The 17,796-nt window shown below is 41.0% G+C and overlaps 1 protein-coding gene across 4 annotated transcripts; it reads left to right on the top strand.

Annotated features, from left to right (window-relative positions):
- The first annotated feature begins 6,184 nt into the window (after nt 1-6,184).
- On the top strand, nt 6,185-17,520 carry LOC101870561 (glutathione S-transferase-like). 4 transcript variants are annotated; one of them, XM_031052666.2, is made up of 7 exons: nt 6,185-6,208; nt 10,578-10,684; nt 11,342-11,393; nt 14,156-14,288; nt 14,632-14,773; nt 15,787-15,918; nt 17,264-17,520. In XM_031052666.2, the coding sequence occupies exons 2-7, from the start codon at nt 10,598-10,600 to the stop codon at nt 17,384-17,386; spliced, it is 669 nt and encodes a 222-aa protein (XP_030908526.2). In that variant the 5' UTR covers nt 6,185-6,208; nt 10,578-10,597; the 3' UTR covers nt 17,387-17,520. The 4 variants fall into 4 exon arrangements, with proteins under 4 accessions (XP_030908526.2, XP_030908527.2, XP_033916605.1 ...); XM_031052667.2 differs by lacking the exon at nt 6,185-6,208 and adding an exon at nt 7,375-7,436; XM_034060714.1 differs by lacking the exon at nt 6,185-6,208 and adding an exon at nt 7,419-7,458.
- The last annotated feature ends 276 nt before the right edge of the window (nt 17,521-17,796 follow it).

Below are 17,796 nucleotides of genomic sequence, written 5' to 3'. Positions count from 1 at the left end.
GCTCCCCGTTGAGTAACATCAACCACTCTTTATCTCATGTCTACAAAGAACTTGTCACAAAAGGACAGGGCTGGAGTGAATGGCCTGGGAGGCAACCACCCATCATAGACTGAGTAGGGAACTTTCCCCCCAGGTTGGTATCACATGGTGCAGGATAGAAAAGAACAGCTGCTGTTGGGCTGAGGGCTGCTTTATCTTAACTGCAAAAGAATTTTTTTGGGAGGACAGGCAGGAATTCAGCTTTTACAATTACAACACAGATCTAAGAAAACTCGGCTTGTGAAGGTGCTTTCTTATTTAAGGTTTCTGTTTGCTTTGGTTGTAAGGATTGATGTGTTTATTGGAGGAACTGATGACCTTATTGGCTTCATTTTGATGTTACTGTCATTAGCTAAGGATAGACATAAACAATGTGCTGTTATAGTTCAAAAGGCAGCAAGATACTATTTTCTAGTATATGGAAAGGTATGTAGTAGAATCATTTCCTTTCATTCTGGAAGGATAACAATGGAAATTCTGTGTATTTTACCAAAAGCAGAAGAAACAGAATGGTGTCGGTACAGTACTTTAAACCAGGACATCATACTGCCCACAGGCTGAAGACATGAGAGGGAGCAGGTCAGAGCAGTATGAGACAAGATGGGGTGGGGTGAATGTAGAAATTCCTAAGTGAGATTTCATGGTCTGAGCAGCGTCAGTATTCAGAATGAAGGGTCCAGGTATCCTTTTTGGCTCAAAACTGTTACAGTCAAATGAATGTGTAAACATAACTGTACAGTTAAAGTAGCAACTTCCTGGTTTTAGGAGGCCACATGATACAACATGGTGGTGTGGGTTAACCTTGTCTAAGGATGATCATGCTTGGATACTCCCACACAGGTTCATCAGTTTAGTTTCTAGTGTGTAGTCTGTATGCTATTATCATGATCTTCCGTATTCTGGACAAACTAAGGAGGGATTCAGGTTATATCTAAGTCTTTTACAAAAGATGCCCTTACTGAGTGTCCTTGAGTCCTGGTACAGCTCTCTAGCACGTTTAGGTCTTTAGCTGACTTTGGTAATGGTTTTAAGACACATCAGAGCACTTCAGTTCTGTTACCAGCTTAGAGACAGTCGTAAGCAAAGATATACAGCCATTTGTTGGTGTTTCTCCCAGGTCTCTCAGTGTTGCTAGTCCAATAATTCCTGGCTCCAAATTAGTTAAGAATACATGATAACCTCAGCAGTTGTTTCACTCTTAACTGTCCCAAAACACATAGATGTTAGACAGGCAGTTTTGATGTATTTTCCAAGAAAAACTTGGGCTTGTTCTCTGTCGGAGGAACCCAGAATCAAGAGGATGACTCAATATGAATTACACATCTTGTTCGCTTTATTGATCACGATCGCCTATATTTATACAGTTACTGATAGCTCACGTGCTACTAAACACTCTTTCATTGTCTACATTAGTTTGTCCACACGCCTATCTATATATAGCTATTGGCTAAGCTAGAATTTCCATGTTAGTCTCTGCATCTGCTTACAATGGCTCAGTGTATTATAATTTGATACATACACAACAACTGGCTGTATTAAGATTGGATACATAATCAATAGCTGTCTTTATTAGTGGATACATGTACAGTGTAGCGCACAGCAACTAAGATACAATTTGGTTACATTAAGCGGATGAGAGCCTGGTCTCCAAAACTTGCTAACAGTTCAATATTGTGTCTTAACACATCCCAGTTTCTTCTTATCTTGCTTGCACTGCTACTTTTGCTTCTTTACCCATGGCTTTCTTCATCCTCGGTTCATGTCAAGCTTCATGTAGGCACTTGCTGACTTAGGATTGTGGCCTGCACTCTCCATAAATGCCATTTTCTAATGCTAAGACATTGAGATTGGGCACAAGATGCCCATTGCTTTGCAGTCAGTCTGCAACAGTTCACTGTCATTCACTCAGTTTCAAGCCTGGGTTGTACAAGCCTTCATAAGAGTCAAAGCCAGGGATTATTCAGCCTCTCATAATTTGCATGCCCATGCTCCATCAGCCATTGTTCCACAGTCTTCAACCCTTGCTCAGGTAAGACCTGTTTATGCACAAATCAGCCTACAGCATCACTCTGATAGCCAGAGGTTATGCTGATAGGCAAAAGTTATGCTTAGTGGGAGTAAGGTTCCTCTCCAACCTGTTTTTGACCATTCTGGTACTCTGACCAAACAAATCTTAAAAGTGTCCAGTGCTGGGGAACCCACCACTTCCCTGCGGAGATTATTCCAGTTGTTTAAAACACTCACTGTCAATGGAATTACAATTTCATGCCCATTTAAAGCACTGGGAAAGCTGTTACTGATTTAATAGTAAGTCCAGGATACAGGTTTTACTACAAGTTATGGTTTCCAGTGGTGGTATGGCATCTTTGTAGATTACTCTGCATTGTGTTTTCTTGTATTTGGGTAGGTTGCAGTTAATTCCAATGGAACTAGTATTTGCGCATGAACCTCTGACAGTGCAGAAGAAGTGTCAGCTGTTCACAAGAACTGTGCAGATCTCCTGCATGCTTCCTGTGGCACTTCTTCATACCTGGGTATAGCAACAATAACCAAAAAAATACAAGATGCCAGGTTCAGGCAAAACAAGCTGGACCAGCTAACTGGAGGGTTCCCATCACTGCTTGCAGCAGGCATTTGACACATTTCAATACGCTTGGTAGATGCAAAATCCCCTGCAAGGGTTCTATGTAATATCTGATGTCATTACTGTGTACCCTATTCATAGTGAATAGTTCAAGCTGTGGTTTTACAGCCAACTCTTTCACCAGAAAAAGATAAGCCTCCCTTGCCCACATTGTCTCCTTCCCCACTTTTCTTGTGTTACTGTTTCCAGCATAACCTGAACCAACTGAAAACTCTACACCTTTTATTTTAAAGGTGGTTTTTAGCTGGCTTGGACAGTTGATTACACAGTCAGCAAGACTGCTGGTGCAAGCACAAGTTAGGCAGTAAGAACAAGTGGCTGCTAGCCACTAGAGGAAGTATAACCACTTTCTGCTATGTTATCTGCAAGGAAGATAAACACAGAGTTATAATGTTACCCATAATGCCATTAAAACCCGTGCATTTTACAATTTTGGGCATGTTGCCAAACAGTGAATAAAGGGTATCTTGAAAGTGGAATAGTTCTAGATTGTGTAAGTAATGTGTAATTAATGTGTCACTGATCTTGTTTCACTGAATCTTTTTATACTGTCAGATCTGTGTAAGAGAGTTTAAGGGCAGGAGAGAATGTTTGCCTTTGAAGATAAATGAGTGATAAAACCTGTACTAGGGTTATGATGTCTTACGAAAGCTCTGATGAATTACTGGGAAACATGAACTTCAGTGAAAACAAGTGTTTTATAAGAAAAGAAATGGACTTGTGTGCAATAAAACCTATTTCTCCTTGTCTGAAAAGTACAAATACATCTGCTTTTATTTTATAAAGGACCAAAAAACACAAAGATGTTTCACAGGATGAGAGCTGAATTTATTTTTTTTTTTTTTTCAAATTATTATTCTCTTTCTTTCACTGAAAAAAACCCAAACCTTGTTGGGGAAGAAACAAACAAAGTGTTGTTCAGCTTTATAGTTGGTTAACATCAGCTAAAAATAGGATTGAAATCTCTCCTTCTTTACTCTCTTTTGAAAATAAAATACTTTAAACCTAAGCTTAGATTATTGTTAGTTTTAGTTGTAACAATGCACATAAACCAAGCCTTAAAAAGTTTCACAGCACACCCAAGAGACCAAGCAGAGGAAACATACACAAGTTGCTATCAAAATATGAACTCATTATAATACCTGAATTATTTAAGATCAATTTTTCACAATTCAGTTTATACCACTAAGTTTATTTTTCAGTTGGCTTTGAAGCCTTGATCTTGGCTATCTTGTGCCTGTATAAATCAGCCTTTTGACTATATTGAGATACTCAGATCAATAAAGACTGAACAATCCAAACAATACCATTCTGTAAACCAGTTCTCCATTTAAGCTGTTTGTGCCAGTGGCACAATGGGTGTAAATCAGAATTAGGATTACTGTTCTCAGGCTTTTCTGTGCTGGTGGCCAGGATAAGCACCAAACAGTTTACAGAAGTATTTGTGAGGCTGAATACAGGTGTGGTTAACCTTGTTCTTAAGCAGCCAGTATAGCTTCCAGGACAGAAACAGAGCAGTTGCTGAAGGCCTGCAACACATCTACCCTTGAGTGATGCATTTTGAAGAGTGATACTCTTTCCAACTACTCATATTATTACAAGTACTTTTTAACCACAGAGGTGGTGTGCTTCAGTTTAGCAGCTCGATAAGCAGCATGGGGGGAATCATCCTAACCCCCCTTGTTTAATTCTCTAGTGCCATTTAGTTATATACGCTGTCCCCACTTCTGAGGGGACACTCCTGGAAGCTGGAATCAGACATGGACCCACAAGTCAGCCCCTTAGTGGTTTGTGAGGATTGTGGGTGGGTATATTTCAAGTTTTGATTTGCCTAGTCAACAGCACAATGGAGTATTTCCACAGAGCACTGTGGGAACTTGACGTGCCAGGGTTTGGTGTATGCACTATTTAAAACCTGCTTATGCCCAACCCAAAACCACATAAGTGGTACCTAGGCTCCAGGCCAGCTGCCTCAATACTCATGGGTGTAGCTTAACAAATTGTTTATAAAATAAACTTGTTTTCTTTTCTGCTCAAGGGGTTTACAGAGCAGCTGTTCAAGTTACAGCTAACAGTAATCTCATTGATGCAATACCTTTAGATGTCAAAGGAGTTTTATAATTACATTATGAAAGGATGTGCTGGAAGCAAAATAAAAAGAGATCAAGAGGAAAAGTCTTTCTGTCAAACAGGAATGTGTGGGAAGGAACAACAGTCAAAGTTGGATGTGGCCCTGTTCAGCAAATCCAGAAAGCATCAGAACACTTTGCACGACCCCTCATCACTAAGCCTCAAATCACAAGGAAACAATAAGAAACATAAATTTAATGCTGTGCTTTATTCACTAAATGATGAGCCTGAGTGAGAGTTAGAATTGGGCAAAGTGTGAAGAACCACCAAACAGTTGTTTTCTGTTGGCACCAGCCACCTTTGATGCACATAAATTACAAATTTCCAAGAAACCCCCATTGGAAATGTATCCTGTAGAGAGGCTGCACAATTGCCAGGCAGAGAAACACAACTCTGACTGTGAAGAAAAAAGAAAGTAGCAGCTTTGGAGGGATTTCTTCAGGATAGTTACCTAGAGATTTTTGTCACCAGATTCTCATCCTTGGTGCTGTTTTAGTACATCCATGGCTTTAAATACAAATTAAAATACAATTTTTATAATAGTGGGGGTTCTGTGAGCAGATCTTCAGATTAGCTGTACTGTAATGGGCTGCAGGGGTGTAAAGTGAGGTCCAACATCATATGTGAATCTGTGCTAGAGTTGAGAACCTGGTCTTTGGCACCCAAATCTCATTTCTCATCTGCTAGGCCATCCTTGTGTCTGTTCACGTTCACTTTCAGCTTTGGTATTTTCATCTGAAATGTAGATAGATTCCACTTAATGGAAACAGTGTAGGAAAATCATAGCTTATTTCATTTCTAACTGAGTATTAGCATAATACATTTGATTTCCCAAATTAAAGATATTGCCTTAAGGCATGCGGCGAGTTGTGACATAAACCGCTCACCTATATTTATACCAAGTTATCACTAAGTTTGATCCTAGCAAATTGCATTTCAAAGTAATTCAGCACTGTTATCCCATCCTTTGGGTATCTTTTCTGTACCATGCAGCACTGAAAAATAAAAACCTGGGCTACTATGAAATAAGCCTAGAAACTTAATTGGCAAAGTCTTTAAATGGTTGCTGTTATCCTAAATATGACCCATAAAAATCTAGAATTTTCTGTGTTTTAAAGTGTCTCACTCTTGTATGTGGTCAAAAGCCACAACAATTCCAAGACAGCAGTTTGAATAGATGGCTGTGCTAGAAACTGAGGTTATGTAGCCACACCATCAAAATGAAGAAGACAATGCCTTCGGTGGCAATTTTCAGACCTACTTCTTTAAACTGGGTGGTGCCACCTTAACAGCAGTGGGAAATGTTACCTCTAATTGGATCTGGCTGGGAACTCCCTCTAGCTTCAAAAGCTTAAACATCCCTGGAGAGGGCCTGAGCTGGGTGAAAGTTTGGAGGTAAGCATTAATTTATACAAAGTTTGAGTGACTATAATGGAGTTACTTGCATGTTTACTTGGTTATTTGCTGGGGTAAGGTAAATTCTCTGCTCTGGTTAGTTCATGTGCCAGGGAGATTAAGTGTGACTCAGTAGCTACTCACCAACTGCAAGGGACAGAAAGCAAGAGATGTTTTCAACCAGGGAGTGAATCTGATGGTGCAGCTCAGGGCTGAGTAAGGCAGTTGTGACATCCCTGGTGGGACTAAGGGTGGAAGGGAAAACACAGCATAAGCTGTGAGCACTGGGGCAGTTTCTTCTGGGGGTGAGCAGGAGAGCTTGCCGCTTTGGTACCCTGGACTCTGCCCCCAGCACCAGGGTTAAAGGGTGCTTCACACTGACTGCAGACTGTGTTGCTTCTGAAAGGCCATTCCCTCTTGTACGGTTCTTACATTGCTGAGAAGCATCCTCAGAGAGGTTCAGGACAGGCATGTTATGAAAAAGCTCACTAGAAAATAGGATGGGAATATGGGGTTTAGAGAGAAGTAGTAAAAACATACAGGCAGACCTTCGTGCTGAGGTCTTTACTAAAAATTCATGCTAAAGGTAGTGTGTGCAAGATACAGTTGTTTACTTGGCTGCAGCATAAAATCCTGGTGTCAATCAGTTTTTCAGCAGTGTCTGGGCTAGTTCAGCTAGTGCAGTGGTCCCAAAAGCTTAGGTATTGCTTAGGTAAAATAGAAAGGTTTTCCATATCTGCTCTCTATGTTCCCTGTGAGTCTTTGGTCACTTGTTCATTTTGCATGAGTCAGTTTCTTCAGGAGGAACAGTCAAACATATCTTTTAAAGGAGCAAGTAACACCAGGTCAGACCATTTGGGCTGCTTGTAAGCCTGGTGTTTGGTATGACACGTGCTGTGACTTCAGTAGCAATATCTGTTTGCCTATTTGTCCTGGGTTCAGCAGTAGCAGTCATTTTTCTCCTTAGTAGCTGGTGCAGTGCTGTGTTTTTGACTTTCAGCCTGAGAACAATATTGATAACACCAATGTTTTTAGTTATTGCTCAGTAATGTTTACTCTGACCAGGGACTTTGTGAGCCTCGTGCTCTGCCAGGGAGGAGGTGGGGCTGGGAGGAAGCAGAGACAGCACACCTGACCCAAGCTAGCCAAAGAGGTATTCCATACCACAGCACGTCATGCCTGGGGAGGTAACTGGGAGTTCCCCAGAAGGGCTCTTGCTTTCTTCCAGGTCGGGCTCATTTCGGCGGGTGGTATCGTATTCCCTTCCCTTGTTACTTCCTTTATCATTATTATTATTGGTGGTAGCAGCAGTGATTTGTGTTATACCTTAGTTACTGGACTGTTCTTATCTGAACCCGTGGGAGTTACATTCTTTTGATTCTCCTCCCCATCCGTCCGGGAGCGGGGGGGGGAAGGGGAATGAAAGAAAGACTGGGGAGGGGGGTGGGGTGTGTGTGTAAGAGAGAGACTGTGGTTGGGTTTTAAACCACGACACTATTTCTTATCTCTTTTTTTATCCTGCTGCTGGTTTGGGCTGGCTGATAAACGATAGCAAGTTTCTCTGGCAATTGTATAGCTTTTAATGGTTCATTAACTTGTAGAGGATTTAATATTTTACTTCCACTAGAAGTTACAAACCCTTGCAGCTTCCATGACTGCCCAGTACCATAGCATACTCCAAATGTGTATTGAGAATCATTATAAATATTTAGCTTTTTATTTGGTCAGCTGATAGATCTCTTTTGTTAACACAGTGAATTTGTCTGCTTGTACACTCAGCTTAGGACTGAGTGGTGAAGCTTCCACTGCTTCGTTCACAGTACTTATCGAATAAGCCATCAGGCAGTTGCTGCTCACATAATATGAGGACCTGCCAACAAAAGGTTCCAGGTTGGGATTTACAAGTGCCATGTCTGTTAAATATTATCAAGTCTTTTTGGCTTCACAGGTGATTACTACACAGTTTTGGTGCAGAGTTCCTTCCCCAGGTGAAGGGAGTAGAGTAGCAGGGTTCAGTGTGCTAGTTACCATCCCAGATGCTATTCATTGCCCTTCTTGCACAAATAAGATAAAGAGTTGACCATAGTCTGTCAGACCTAGGACAGGTGCAGCTTACTTCAAAAGCTTGGATATCCTGACCTTGTCTGTTGCCCAGCAAATGGGTTCTCCAGCATCTCGAGCAGTAATCAGTATCAGGGGTTTTCCTATTTCTTCAAAAGCAGCTATCCAGGGGTGGCAGAACCCTCCAGCTCCTAAAAACGCTTGTGTTTGTTTCTAGTAACTGGTCTTGTAAGATTTATTTTTTTAAAGTAGTTTTAATAGTTTTTCCAATAAACACTGCTTTTCCTGCTGGAGAATTTATACCCCACGTATTGAAGAACGTAACTCAGGTAATTCTGCACTTCTCTTACAAAAATTATTACTTATGTGGAGAGACCTGATGGCCCTTTTCATTAAAGGCAGACAGTAAGGAAGGAGTAGCAGCTGTGCAAGAACCCTTAGCTACTAATGAAACATCACCATATTGTATCAAAAACAGATACTGATTTTTTTTTCCTAATACAACATTGTGAAAATCTTTTATGGAAACTTTAAAAAAATAGTGGAGAACTGAGTGAAGTCCTGAGGAAGCCTTGTCTGTGTTGGCTGTACCTTTCCCCAGATAAATGCAAGAAGGCATTGAGAATCTGGATGAATAGGTATATTGATTTAAGGTAGAAAAAGTTGCCCTGTCTCCAGTTGTTTCTGCCTGCTTTTCGGGCATCTCCAGTCTTGTTACATGGGACGGGTAACTAAACTGAGCCCTCAGGGCAAAACACAGGCCCAGACCCAGGCATGGAAATGTAGCAGTCAGCATGCAGGCGGCATGTGTCAGGTTCCTGTAGAATCAGTGGAGAGGCATTCAAGAAATATAAAGATTGAGATTTCACCAAAATCCAAGGGGTTTTCTCTATGCCAGAAGCTTAGGACAATTAAAATCTGCATACAGCTGACAGAGTTACAAGTAATTAAAGAAAAAAGCTACTGACCATAGGGTTTTATTCTTTGTCATTGTTCTTATCACATAATTTAATGCTATATAGAGCTTCTTGTTCATGTAAAATGCTAAAAGGATACCTAAGGCTTTTCTCTCTCTCTCTGCTTTTGTTCTGCAAATAGATAAGTTTTCTAAGAGGATTCAGTCTCATATTCTTGGTATTGTAGCCTTTGGTTTTTTTAGGTGTAGGAAAAGGCCTGTTTACTGTCACTTTCTGCACGTTATAAGCAGGGATGATGTGTATTGAGATGATATGGATGCAATGTGTCTGACAAGTATGTTAACGGAAGAGGCACTTAGCTGCTGTGAGCTATATAGATAAGCTGCAGTGCCATATAGTGAAAGATAGTCACACAATGTGCAGAAACTAGTAAAAACACCGTATTGGAGGCAAAACATTGTAATTAGCATAAGCTATTTGCACTTTAAGACAGAAGGTGTTAATTTTTTTTCTTTATGTGTATTTGGATTGTATTGTCTAAATTACCCCAAATATCCCTATTTGTAGTAGCATGATCCGATTCTTACCAAAACTGCTCAAAGGAGAACTGTCAATCTCATTGTTCTTTAAAATCAAGTTTTGACAAAATATGTTCAAAATGTTCTTTAAGAACACTTAATGAACTGTGACTTGAAAGACTCTGGCTCTGAGAAAAATGTGCTATTCTGCTAAATTTTAAGATCGAGCACTCGCTTTCTGAATCATTAGGACACGATTAGGATACCCATTTTAAGCTTTTGTTTCATCTCAGTCATTAGTGTATGATAGTAACAACTTGGTGAAGGGGGAATGCTAGCCCCAAGGCAGCTCAGCCTGTTTCATGGAACAAAGGGAAGATAAACAATTCATTTGCCCCTACTTAAGGGAAAAAGTGGATGGCAGTTGAAGCTGCAAAATGAGCTCCAGCATTTAGCTACCGGTAAAACATGTTTTCCTTTTCTTTTCCTCTCTTCAATGATGATGATGGAAATGAGGGTAACTTCCCTGAGAATGTGGTAGGATTTTCAGTAGCTTTGTATAATTGCATTAAAATGCAGCAAGGTTCCTCCTATAGCTTGAGACTTCTGCCACTTGTTTAAACTTGTCTGTATTTGAATATAGTCATAACAAACCTCCCTAGCAGCATTGTGGAAAGCTTCATATATCTGCACATCTTTCCTAGGATAGCCTGTGTGGTGTGACTAGTCCATCTCTCATTTTATGTTTTAAACCAGATTAAGTTCAAACTTCAACAGGCATAGTGAGACTAAAAGGCTCTATTCTCCCCTCAAAATAATGGTACTTGCACCAGTTTAGGAGGTGCTGTTTGTTTTCTGCTTAATGTTTTTCAGGGAACCAGGAGCTCAGAAGCATGTCTGGGAAGCCTAGGCTTACCTACCTTAATGGAAGGGGGCGAATGGAGTCCATACGATGGCTGTTGGCAGCAGCTGGTGTGGAGGTTAGTTGACACTCAGTACAGTGTCCAGACTGCTATTTTCAACTGGCTTCAGTGAGGACCAATTTAACATGCACGTGAGGGTAAATGGCTACAAAAGGGTGGCTAAATACATTTGGCCCATAGCTCTGCAGGTTTGTAACTAGCGTACTTGATGGTTTTGGATGCAAACTCAATGGAGCTTGGAGTTACATTAAAGCTAGTATCAGTCCCCTGAAGTAATTCATCACAAGGGGTCAAAATGGGGCTGTATTTAAAGGCCCTTATTTACTTTTCAGTTACAATGTGCATAAGGAGAAGCATTTTGTTGACTTAAGGACCCAGGATGGGGTTAGAAATAGTTGATTTACCTTGTGCTTCTCTTGGCACTGACTGTAACCTGTCTTCCTCCTGAAGATGTCTGTACTCTGTTTCTACCCTTAGGTTATTTCTGCATTAGTGCACTGGGGCAGAATTGGCCAAGTCCTCCTGCATCTCCCCAACTGTGAAGATGTGCTAGGGATCCTCAGGACATTTACAGCCAAACAGTGTAGTTGAAGATCCCATCCAGTTTTTTTTTTTTTGCTCAGTTCTGTCATTCTGTGCATGGTTATATGCACACTTGGAGAAGAAAAATGTTCAAATACAGCAATGTAACACTATTCTCTCTCCCCCTTCCAGTTTGAAGAAATTTTTCTGGAAACAAAAGAGCAATATGAGAAGATAATCAAAGGTAAGAATCCCAGTGTCTGAGGCTTAGTCTCTCAAAAAACCTGCTCCAGTTTAGCTAAACTTGTGGTTTAAAATTAGTTTATTTAAACCAGTGCAAACTTCTAGGTGCACACCTAGAATACTGCAATACTAGTTTTGAGTAACTTGTTCTTTTCAGTGCCAAACAACTCCTCTCATCTAAAAGCTGTAGGAGAAGACCTTGCTGACAGGGTGGGGAAGGAATTGGGATTGTGCTAGAGAATGTACCTGCCCTGCAGTTTACCTGCTGCCCAAGACATGTAAAAGAAACCTCACAGCTGTGCTTGCCAAGTCGTACTAGGAGCCTTGGAAGAGGACGTGGCTGTTTGCTCAGCAAGGAAAGCTGTGTTTAAAGAAATCCTGACAGGAAAACTAAAATGAACACAAACATAAATGGTATCAAGAAGATCAGAATTAAATTTTCAGGTCCAACTGCCTGGCAGTCTGATAACATGGGGGGGGGGGGGGGGGGGGGCAGTGTAGTATAAAGACACCAATTATAGCTCTAAATATGATATCTCAGGTACTGAAAGCCCAAATCTGAACTTGCTTCACATGATTAATTAATCCAGAGAGGTGTAATCTTGGATACAGCATCCAAGCTTATCTATATCCAGAGGGAAGAATTAGATGGTGATGAAAAGGATAGGGAAGTTTTGTAAAGATCACGGACTTCTATGTATGTATAAAGAGCTTTAGAGGGTGAGAACACAGAGAAAAAGGTGAGGGTTAATAGGATGGGTTGAAAAAAGACAAATTAGCCATCCTGATAAAGGGACTTCTGGAATGCTACTGGTCACGCACAGCAGGACAGAACACAGCAACACAACCTCACGCTACTTCTAATTTTTCTTTCTCTCCCTACCAATGTGCTTTTCTTGCCAGGTTATTCTCTGTTTAGACACCATCACACTGTTAGAACAGTCCAGGTGTGACTTTGGCCTATGCCAGCTAATTATGTAAGCAATGCTCCAGCAGTGTTCAGGATGAAGCCTTAGCCAAGGGCTGACCCCAACAGGCAGTTTACAGAGAGCTATTTTGGAGGCACCAGCCTGGCCGGACCTGTACCTGCTTGTCTGAGATAACTAGTTTGGCTCAATCTGAGTTGCCCAAATTGTTACCTGGATATCAGCAAGCTCTGCTGGTCAGTGACAAATGATTCTAGAAGGTTGTTTTTCATGTATGCTCCACAGACCACTTTCCAACAGTACAATCCAGTCTGCAAACAACTTGCAAACTGCTTTTAATCCTACATATATATTCAATGCAGGGGTTATGTGAATTGGTTCTCACTGTAAAGTGAGGAGAAGCTACTGACCATGACAGAAATCCCTCTGTTCTGTGGACAAGAAACAAACCATGCGTTCAGCCTATTCACATTTTCTGCATCGCTTTTTGTCAAGAGCCAGAAAATCGGATTTTATTTGTTACTTTGTATCTTTCTGCTGAAAAATATCCTTGCAGCGCTGTCAATTTTCCCATCCTGCTGTGTTTGTGCTGGGTAGATGCCAAGTCATAATTCTCCTTAAGCTGCAGAAGTGTGTTCTGAAAAGACAAAATCTTCCTATGAATACTTGCAAGAAATAAACGCAGGCTACAGACAGAACTATTATTGAATAATTATTGAATTAAAACTGCAAACTCATAATATGGAATGAGAGAATAATGTTTATTAGTTCTAAACTAGCAAAGTATTTTACTAGCTCTGTGGAGCAAAAAGCAACTATGTACCTGTTAAAATGAACCCTTGTACCCAAACCCTTGCACACAGACCTTGCACTGAATGGATTAAAATTGAGCAATTAAGGTATTAGCTTTGAGTAATGCAAGGTGGCAGCTGTCTAGCTGGATTTGGAGTTTTGCTGTGATTTTAACAGGGCAGGATTATTCTCTGGATGCTCTTACTGTGTCAGTGGTGGAGGGATTATCGCCAAAATCAGTGAATTAGTCCAGCAGAAAACTGGTCTAGAAAAGGCTAACTTTGTTATGTTGAATGTCAGCTTAGCTCTCAGAGCTGTCTCAGTGAAGGCTCAGATAAATGCTCCTACCAGCATCGGGAGAAAATGGGACTGAAAGATGTATCTAAGTAGGCTTAAATTGTTGTGGAATGGCACATAGGATAGACCTGTAACAAACATCTAAGGGAACTCTTAAACTTTTGTCCCTGGAGTGACTGCACTTAAACAGCAACTCCTGTCACAGTCCTTGCCTCTCCCTTTGTAACTTAAAGCAGCCTGAGCTCTCCCTTTATCTCAGTAGCTCAGTCTGGCTGTGGTACTACCCCATTCATTTTTGGCTCATTTGTATATGTTCCTGACAGGAAACTGATTTGAATTCAAAATAATAAGATTTGTTTAAGCTTGGTTTTAACACAGATCGTTCTTCTCCTCCAATCATCTTTATTCTCCTCCAATCCCTTGCATTCAGAGCGCTGTCTCAGGCTTTTCCTGGCAGCATGAGGCAGGGTCCTGAAGCGCAAAGGAACAGGCAGTGCCAGTTCCCATTAGCCAGTGAAGCTCTGTCAATGCTCTGAAGGGGCCCAGCTGCACTAGGGTGACCTACCTACAAAAGCGTGAGCAGACTAGACAATACTCAATCTTTCCCACAGTGTTAGTTTACTGCCTGTTTTTTTACAGTTAGGGCAAGACACCAATGATCTACACTGCAAAAGAAATGTGCTCACTCTCCTGTAAAGCTAGCAGTCTAGGAGGAACTAACAAGCTTTCCTTCAACTCTCCACCCTAGATGGAAGCCTGATGTTCCAGCAAGTGCCCCTGGTTGAGATCGATGGGATGAAGATGGTGCAGACCAGAGCTATCCTCAGCTACATAGCAGGGAAATACAATCTCTACGGGAAAGACTTAAAGGAGAGAGCCCTGTACTGTAACACCTCCTTCCACTTAATGAGCAATCTGTTATTTGATAACTGCATTATCTATAACAAATTTAATCCTGCATATCCAGTAGAAAGGCCTGAGAAAGGCTAGCACATTAAAAAGCAAGGACTCCAGCCTTTTCTTAGATTTTAACTGCTGCTTCTGAAATGCTCCTGGACAGAAACAGGCTTCTAGTCCTTTGAAAAAAAAAATTAGCTTTAGTTCATGTTTAGCTTTGGCTATGAAAATTGGCACGATGGTGGTGATATAACTCTTGACTTAGTTAACTGGAATACAGATGAAATAACTTCTGTGCTGTTCTACTGTCTTCCCCTCAACCAATAGGATTGACATGTACGTGGAAGGAATAATAGATCTGATGCAAATGATTTTGGTGTTTCCTTTCTCTCCACCGGAGGCAAAGGAGAAAAATCTTGACTCAATTAAGGAGAGGGCAACTAACAGGTACTTCCCAGTCTTTGAAAAGGTAAGCGAGAGTGAGGCTCTGTCTATAAAACTTGTATTTACAATTATAAAAAGTTTCCCCAAAATAAGAACATGTTTGTAATGCTGCCAGTTCCAAATCCTCGGCTTTCTTGGTCCTGTCAAAGAAGGGGAAATACAGCAACGTGTTTCTCTATTTGTTGACTTATGTTGTCAGGGCTGTGGTATTTGAACATCTACAAAGAAACACGTTGTCAGCTACAGAGCAAATCTTTTCAGTAAAGTACAAGCAAGCACATACAACTTTTTTTTTCCCTGAAGGGACAGTTCCACACTTACATCGAAGTCTAACAGGGAGGTATGCTCTAATTTCAGTTGGACGATTTTCCTTAGAAGAATACAAAAATCCCGTATAAGTAAATCAGGTAGAGAGGTTAGGAGCACTTCAGCAAAACAACAGTCACAGATTTTTGCACATCCCATTTTTGAAAACAACAGGTTAAACCCATATGACTCAGGCATCTGGCAATATTTATCACTTTTAGAGTATCCACTTTTGATGAAAAACAATACTGAAGCCTGAACATCTTGGAGGTTCTCATGACTACAGTAACTTTATTCCCAAAGGCAGGGATTTTCTTTGGTTAGCTATTGTAATTCTGCACTTCTAAGTTTGCTTCCTGGTATCAGCATTAGACATAACTTTAAATGAAGTATGTAACTGGCAATATTATAAGTTCTCCAAGTTACTCTTCTTCCATTATCCCTATTTCTAATCCTATGACTGTTACTAGTCTACTTAAGCATGCGGTTTTGTCCTGTTCCCAGTGTCTATCATTATTTATCATTATCGATTAACCAAAGTTTGTAGTACCATGTACTATAAGAATTCATATTTTTCCCAGCAATAATGGCTTACCACTTCCAGCTGAAATCTCCACCCTGAAAACTGAGATGTAATAGCTGTTCAGCAGTACAGCTGTGCTGTGAGGCTTAGCTGCCAAGCATCATATGTCCCATGTTCGTTTGCAGCTCACATTCTCTTGTATTCCACAGGTTTTGAAACAACATGGCCAAGACTTTCTGGTGGGCAACAAATTCAGCTGGGCAGATGTTCAGCTAATTGAAGCCATTTTAGCAGTGGAGGAGAAAGTACCTGCTGTGCTGTCAGGGTTTCCTAAGTTGCAGGTAATGTTGTTATTGAGCATACACGCATTCAGGAGATAGAGGGCAATCATGAAACGATCATCTCTCTATGCTTTGTAAATCAGAGGACCTGTCGCTATCATGTTTGCTTGACATTAAGTACAAAAGGGATTTTGAGATCCCAGTAACTTCACTTCACTTTCATACTCTATGGTATGACTAAAAATTCAAGCCTTAGCATTAAGCCACAGGGCTTTTGCTTGTTTGTCAATAATCAATACAGTTGAGGATGAACTTTCTGCCTTTGTGCCATGTACAAAGTTTGAAGCCAAGAAGAAATGAGGCATGCCTGCTGTGAGACTTGACCAGAAATCAGAAGTCTCCAGGCATGCAGCATGCTATATAGGACAGTGCATGGGCAAGCCTAGGGCATGGCCTGCAGGAGCCAGTAAGACTTTGAGCTACAGCGGACCCAACTAGTCTGTGACTGGAAAAAAAAAACAGTGTTCAGAAGTCCTCCCTTGTGCCTGTAGTCATGGCAATAAATCAATGTAGAAAATGCAAATTTGGGTTGAGTATGCAAGGCTTAAGGTCATGTTTCTTTGTGCTTACAGACTTAATTTGAAAGGTGGACTTAATGACTTTGGCTTTATTTCCATTAACAAAAGAAATAGTTCCTCATCAGACTATCACAATTAAGCTTTTCTACTTGGAACTGATTTCCACCCCACCACCCCAGTTACTTTTTCAGCAACCTAAATTCAGTGTGACAGAAAGGGGCACTTCAGCCACAAAGTAGTCAGTAATGTGTGTCAGCTTTTATCCCTTACACAGTTTTGCAGCACCAGGTAATTCTTGCTTCTAGCTCCCATCTTCTAGCATGATATCCGGTATCTTAGCCACTGGGCATGGGCACAGTTCTGCTGAAGCCATGCCTTGAATTACGGAGGGATTCCTTCACTACCCCCTCCAGTAAAAATGGAATTCATTTACATCTATTGTGTTTTTTCCTGATCATAGTTCACATCATCCGAACCGGCAATGAAAAGGAAAAGGTTGTGAGCTGAGTTAGTGTATTTGTATCTGCAAAACTATCACCCTGGTACTCTTGGATTTTTGCCTTTAGCTTCCTTCAGGCAGCAGAGATGCAGACATTGTCTGCTCCAGTACTGCCTTTATGGGTAAGAATAGGCTTTTTGCAGCAGTGGGTCCTTCTGTGGGCAGAAGGAGACTTGTGTAGATGGCACAAGATCTGAATAAGTGTCAGGGTCTCTTCTGGCAGCAGGGGGAAGCACTTGCTCTGTCCAAGGAGCACTCTTTGCTATTGGAGCAACTTGAATTTTTCTCCTACTGTTATTTTTTGTGTTGTTTTTGTTTTTATTTTTAGGCTTTTAAAATAAGAATGAGCAATATGCCTACAATTAAGAAGTTCCTGCAGCCTGGCAGCCCAAGGAAACCTCCACCAGATGAACATTATGTAGAAACTGTGAGGAAGATTTTTATGAAATGAATGCCTTGCTACCTTCAGTGAGACCCTAAATACTGGTGTGGGGGGAGGAACCAAAGGGAAGAGGAAACTCAGTAAATTGTTATCATTGTCATTAAAACCAATGGTTAAAAAGTAAAACTGACTTACTACCTGTAGTGGCTGGAATTCGTTTGTGCTGCTCTTCAGGTACTTTCCTGTTGACCAGCAATCCATCTCCAGGCTCTGGGCATCTCTTGCTGTCTCTGGCATCAAACTGTTAAGAGTGAGATGGATTGAGGTTTCTCTCCCCTGGTAACTTTAGTTTAAAGTTCTCTTCACCAGTTTGGCAAGTCTGTGCCTGAAGATGTTCTTCTCCTTCTCTGACAGATGGGTCCCATCAGCCCAGGTTTCTCAAAGTAAGTCCCACAGCCTAAGTAGTTGAGCCCCTGGCT

Source organism: Melopsittacus undulatus, chromosome 3, assembly GCF_012275295.1.
Source record: "Melopsittacus undulatus isolate bMelUnd1 chromosome 3, bMelUnd1.mat.Z, whole genome shotgun sequence".
In the NCBI taxonomy this organism is placed as follows: Eukaryota; Metazoa; Chordata; class Aves; order Psittaciformes; family Psittaculidae; genus Melopsittacus; species Melopsittacus undulatus.
Note: the sequence above shows the minus strand (reverse complement) of the source record. Positions and strands in the feature narration are given on the sequence as shown.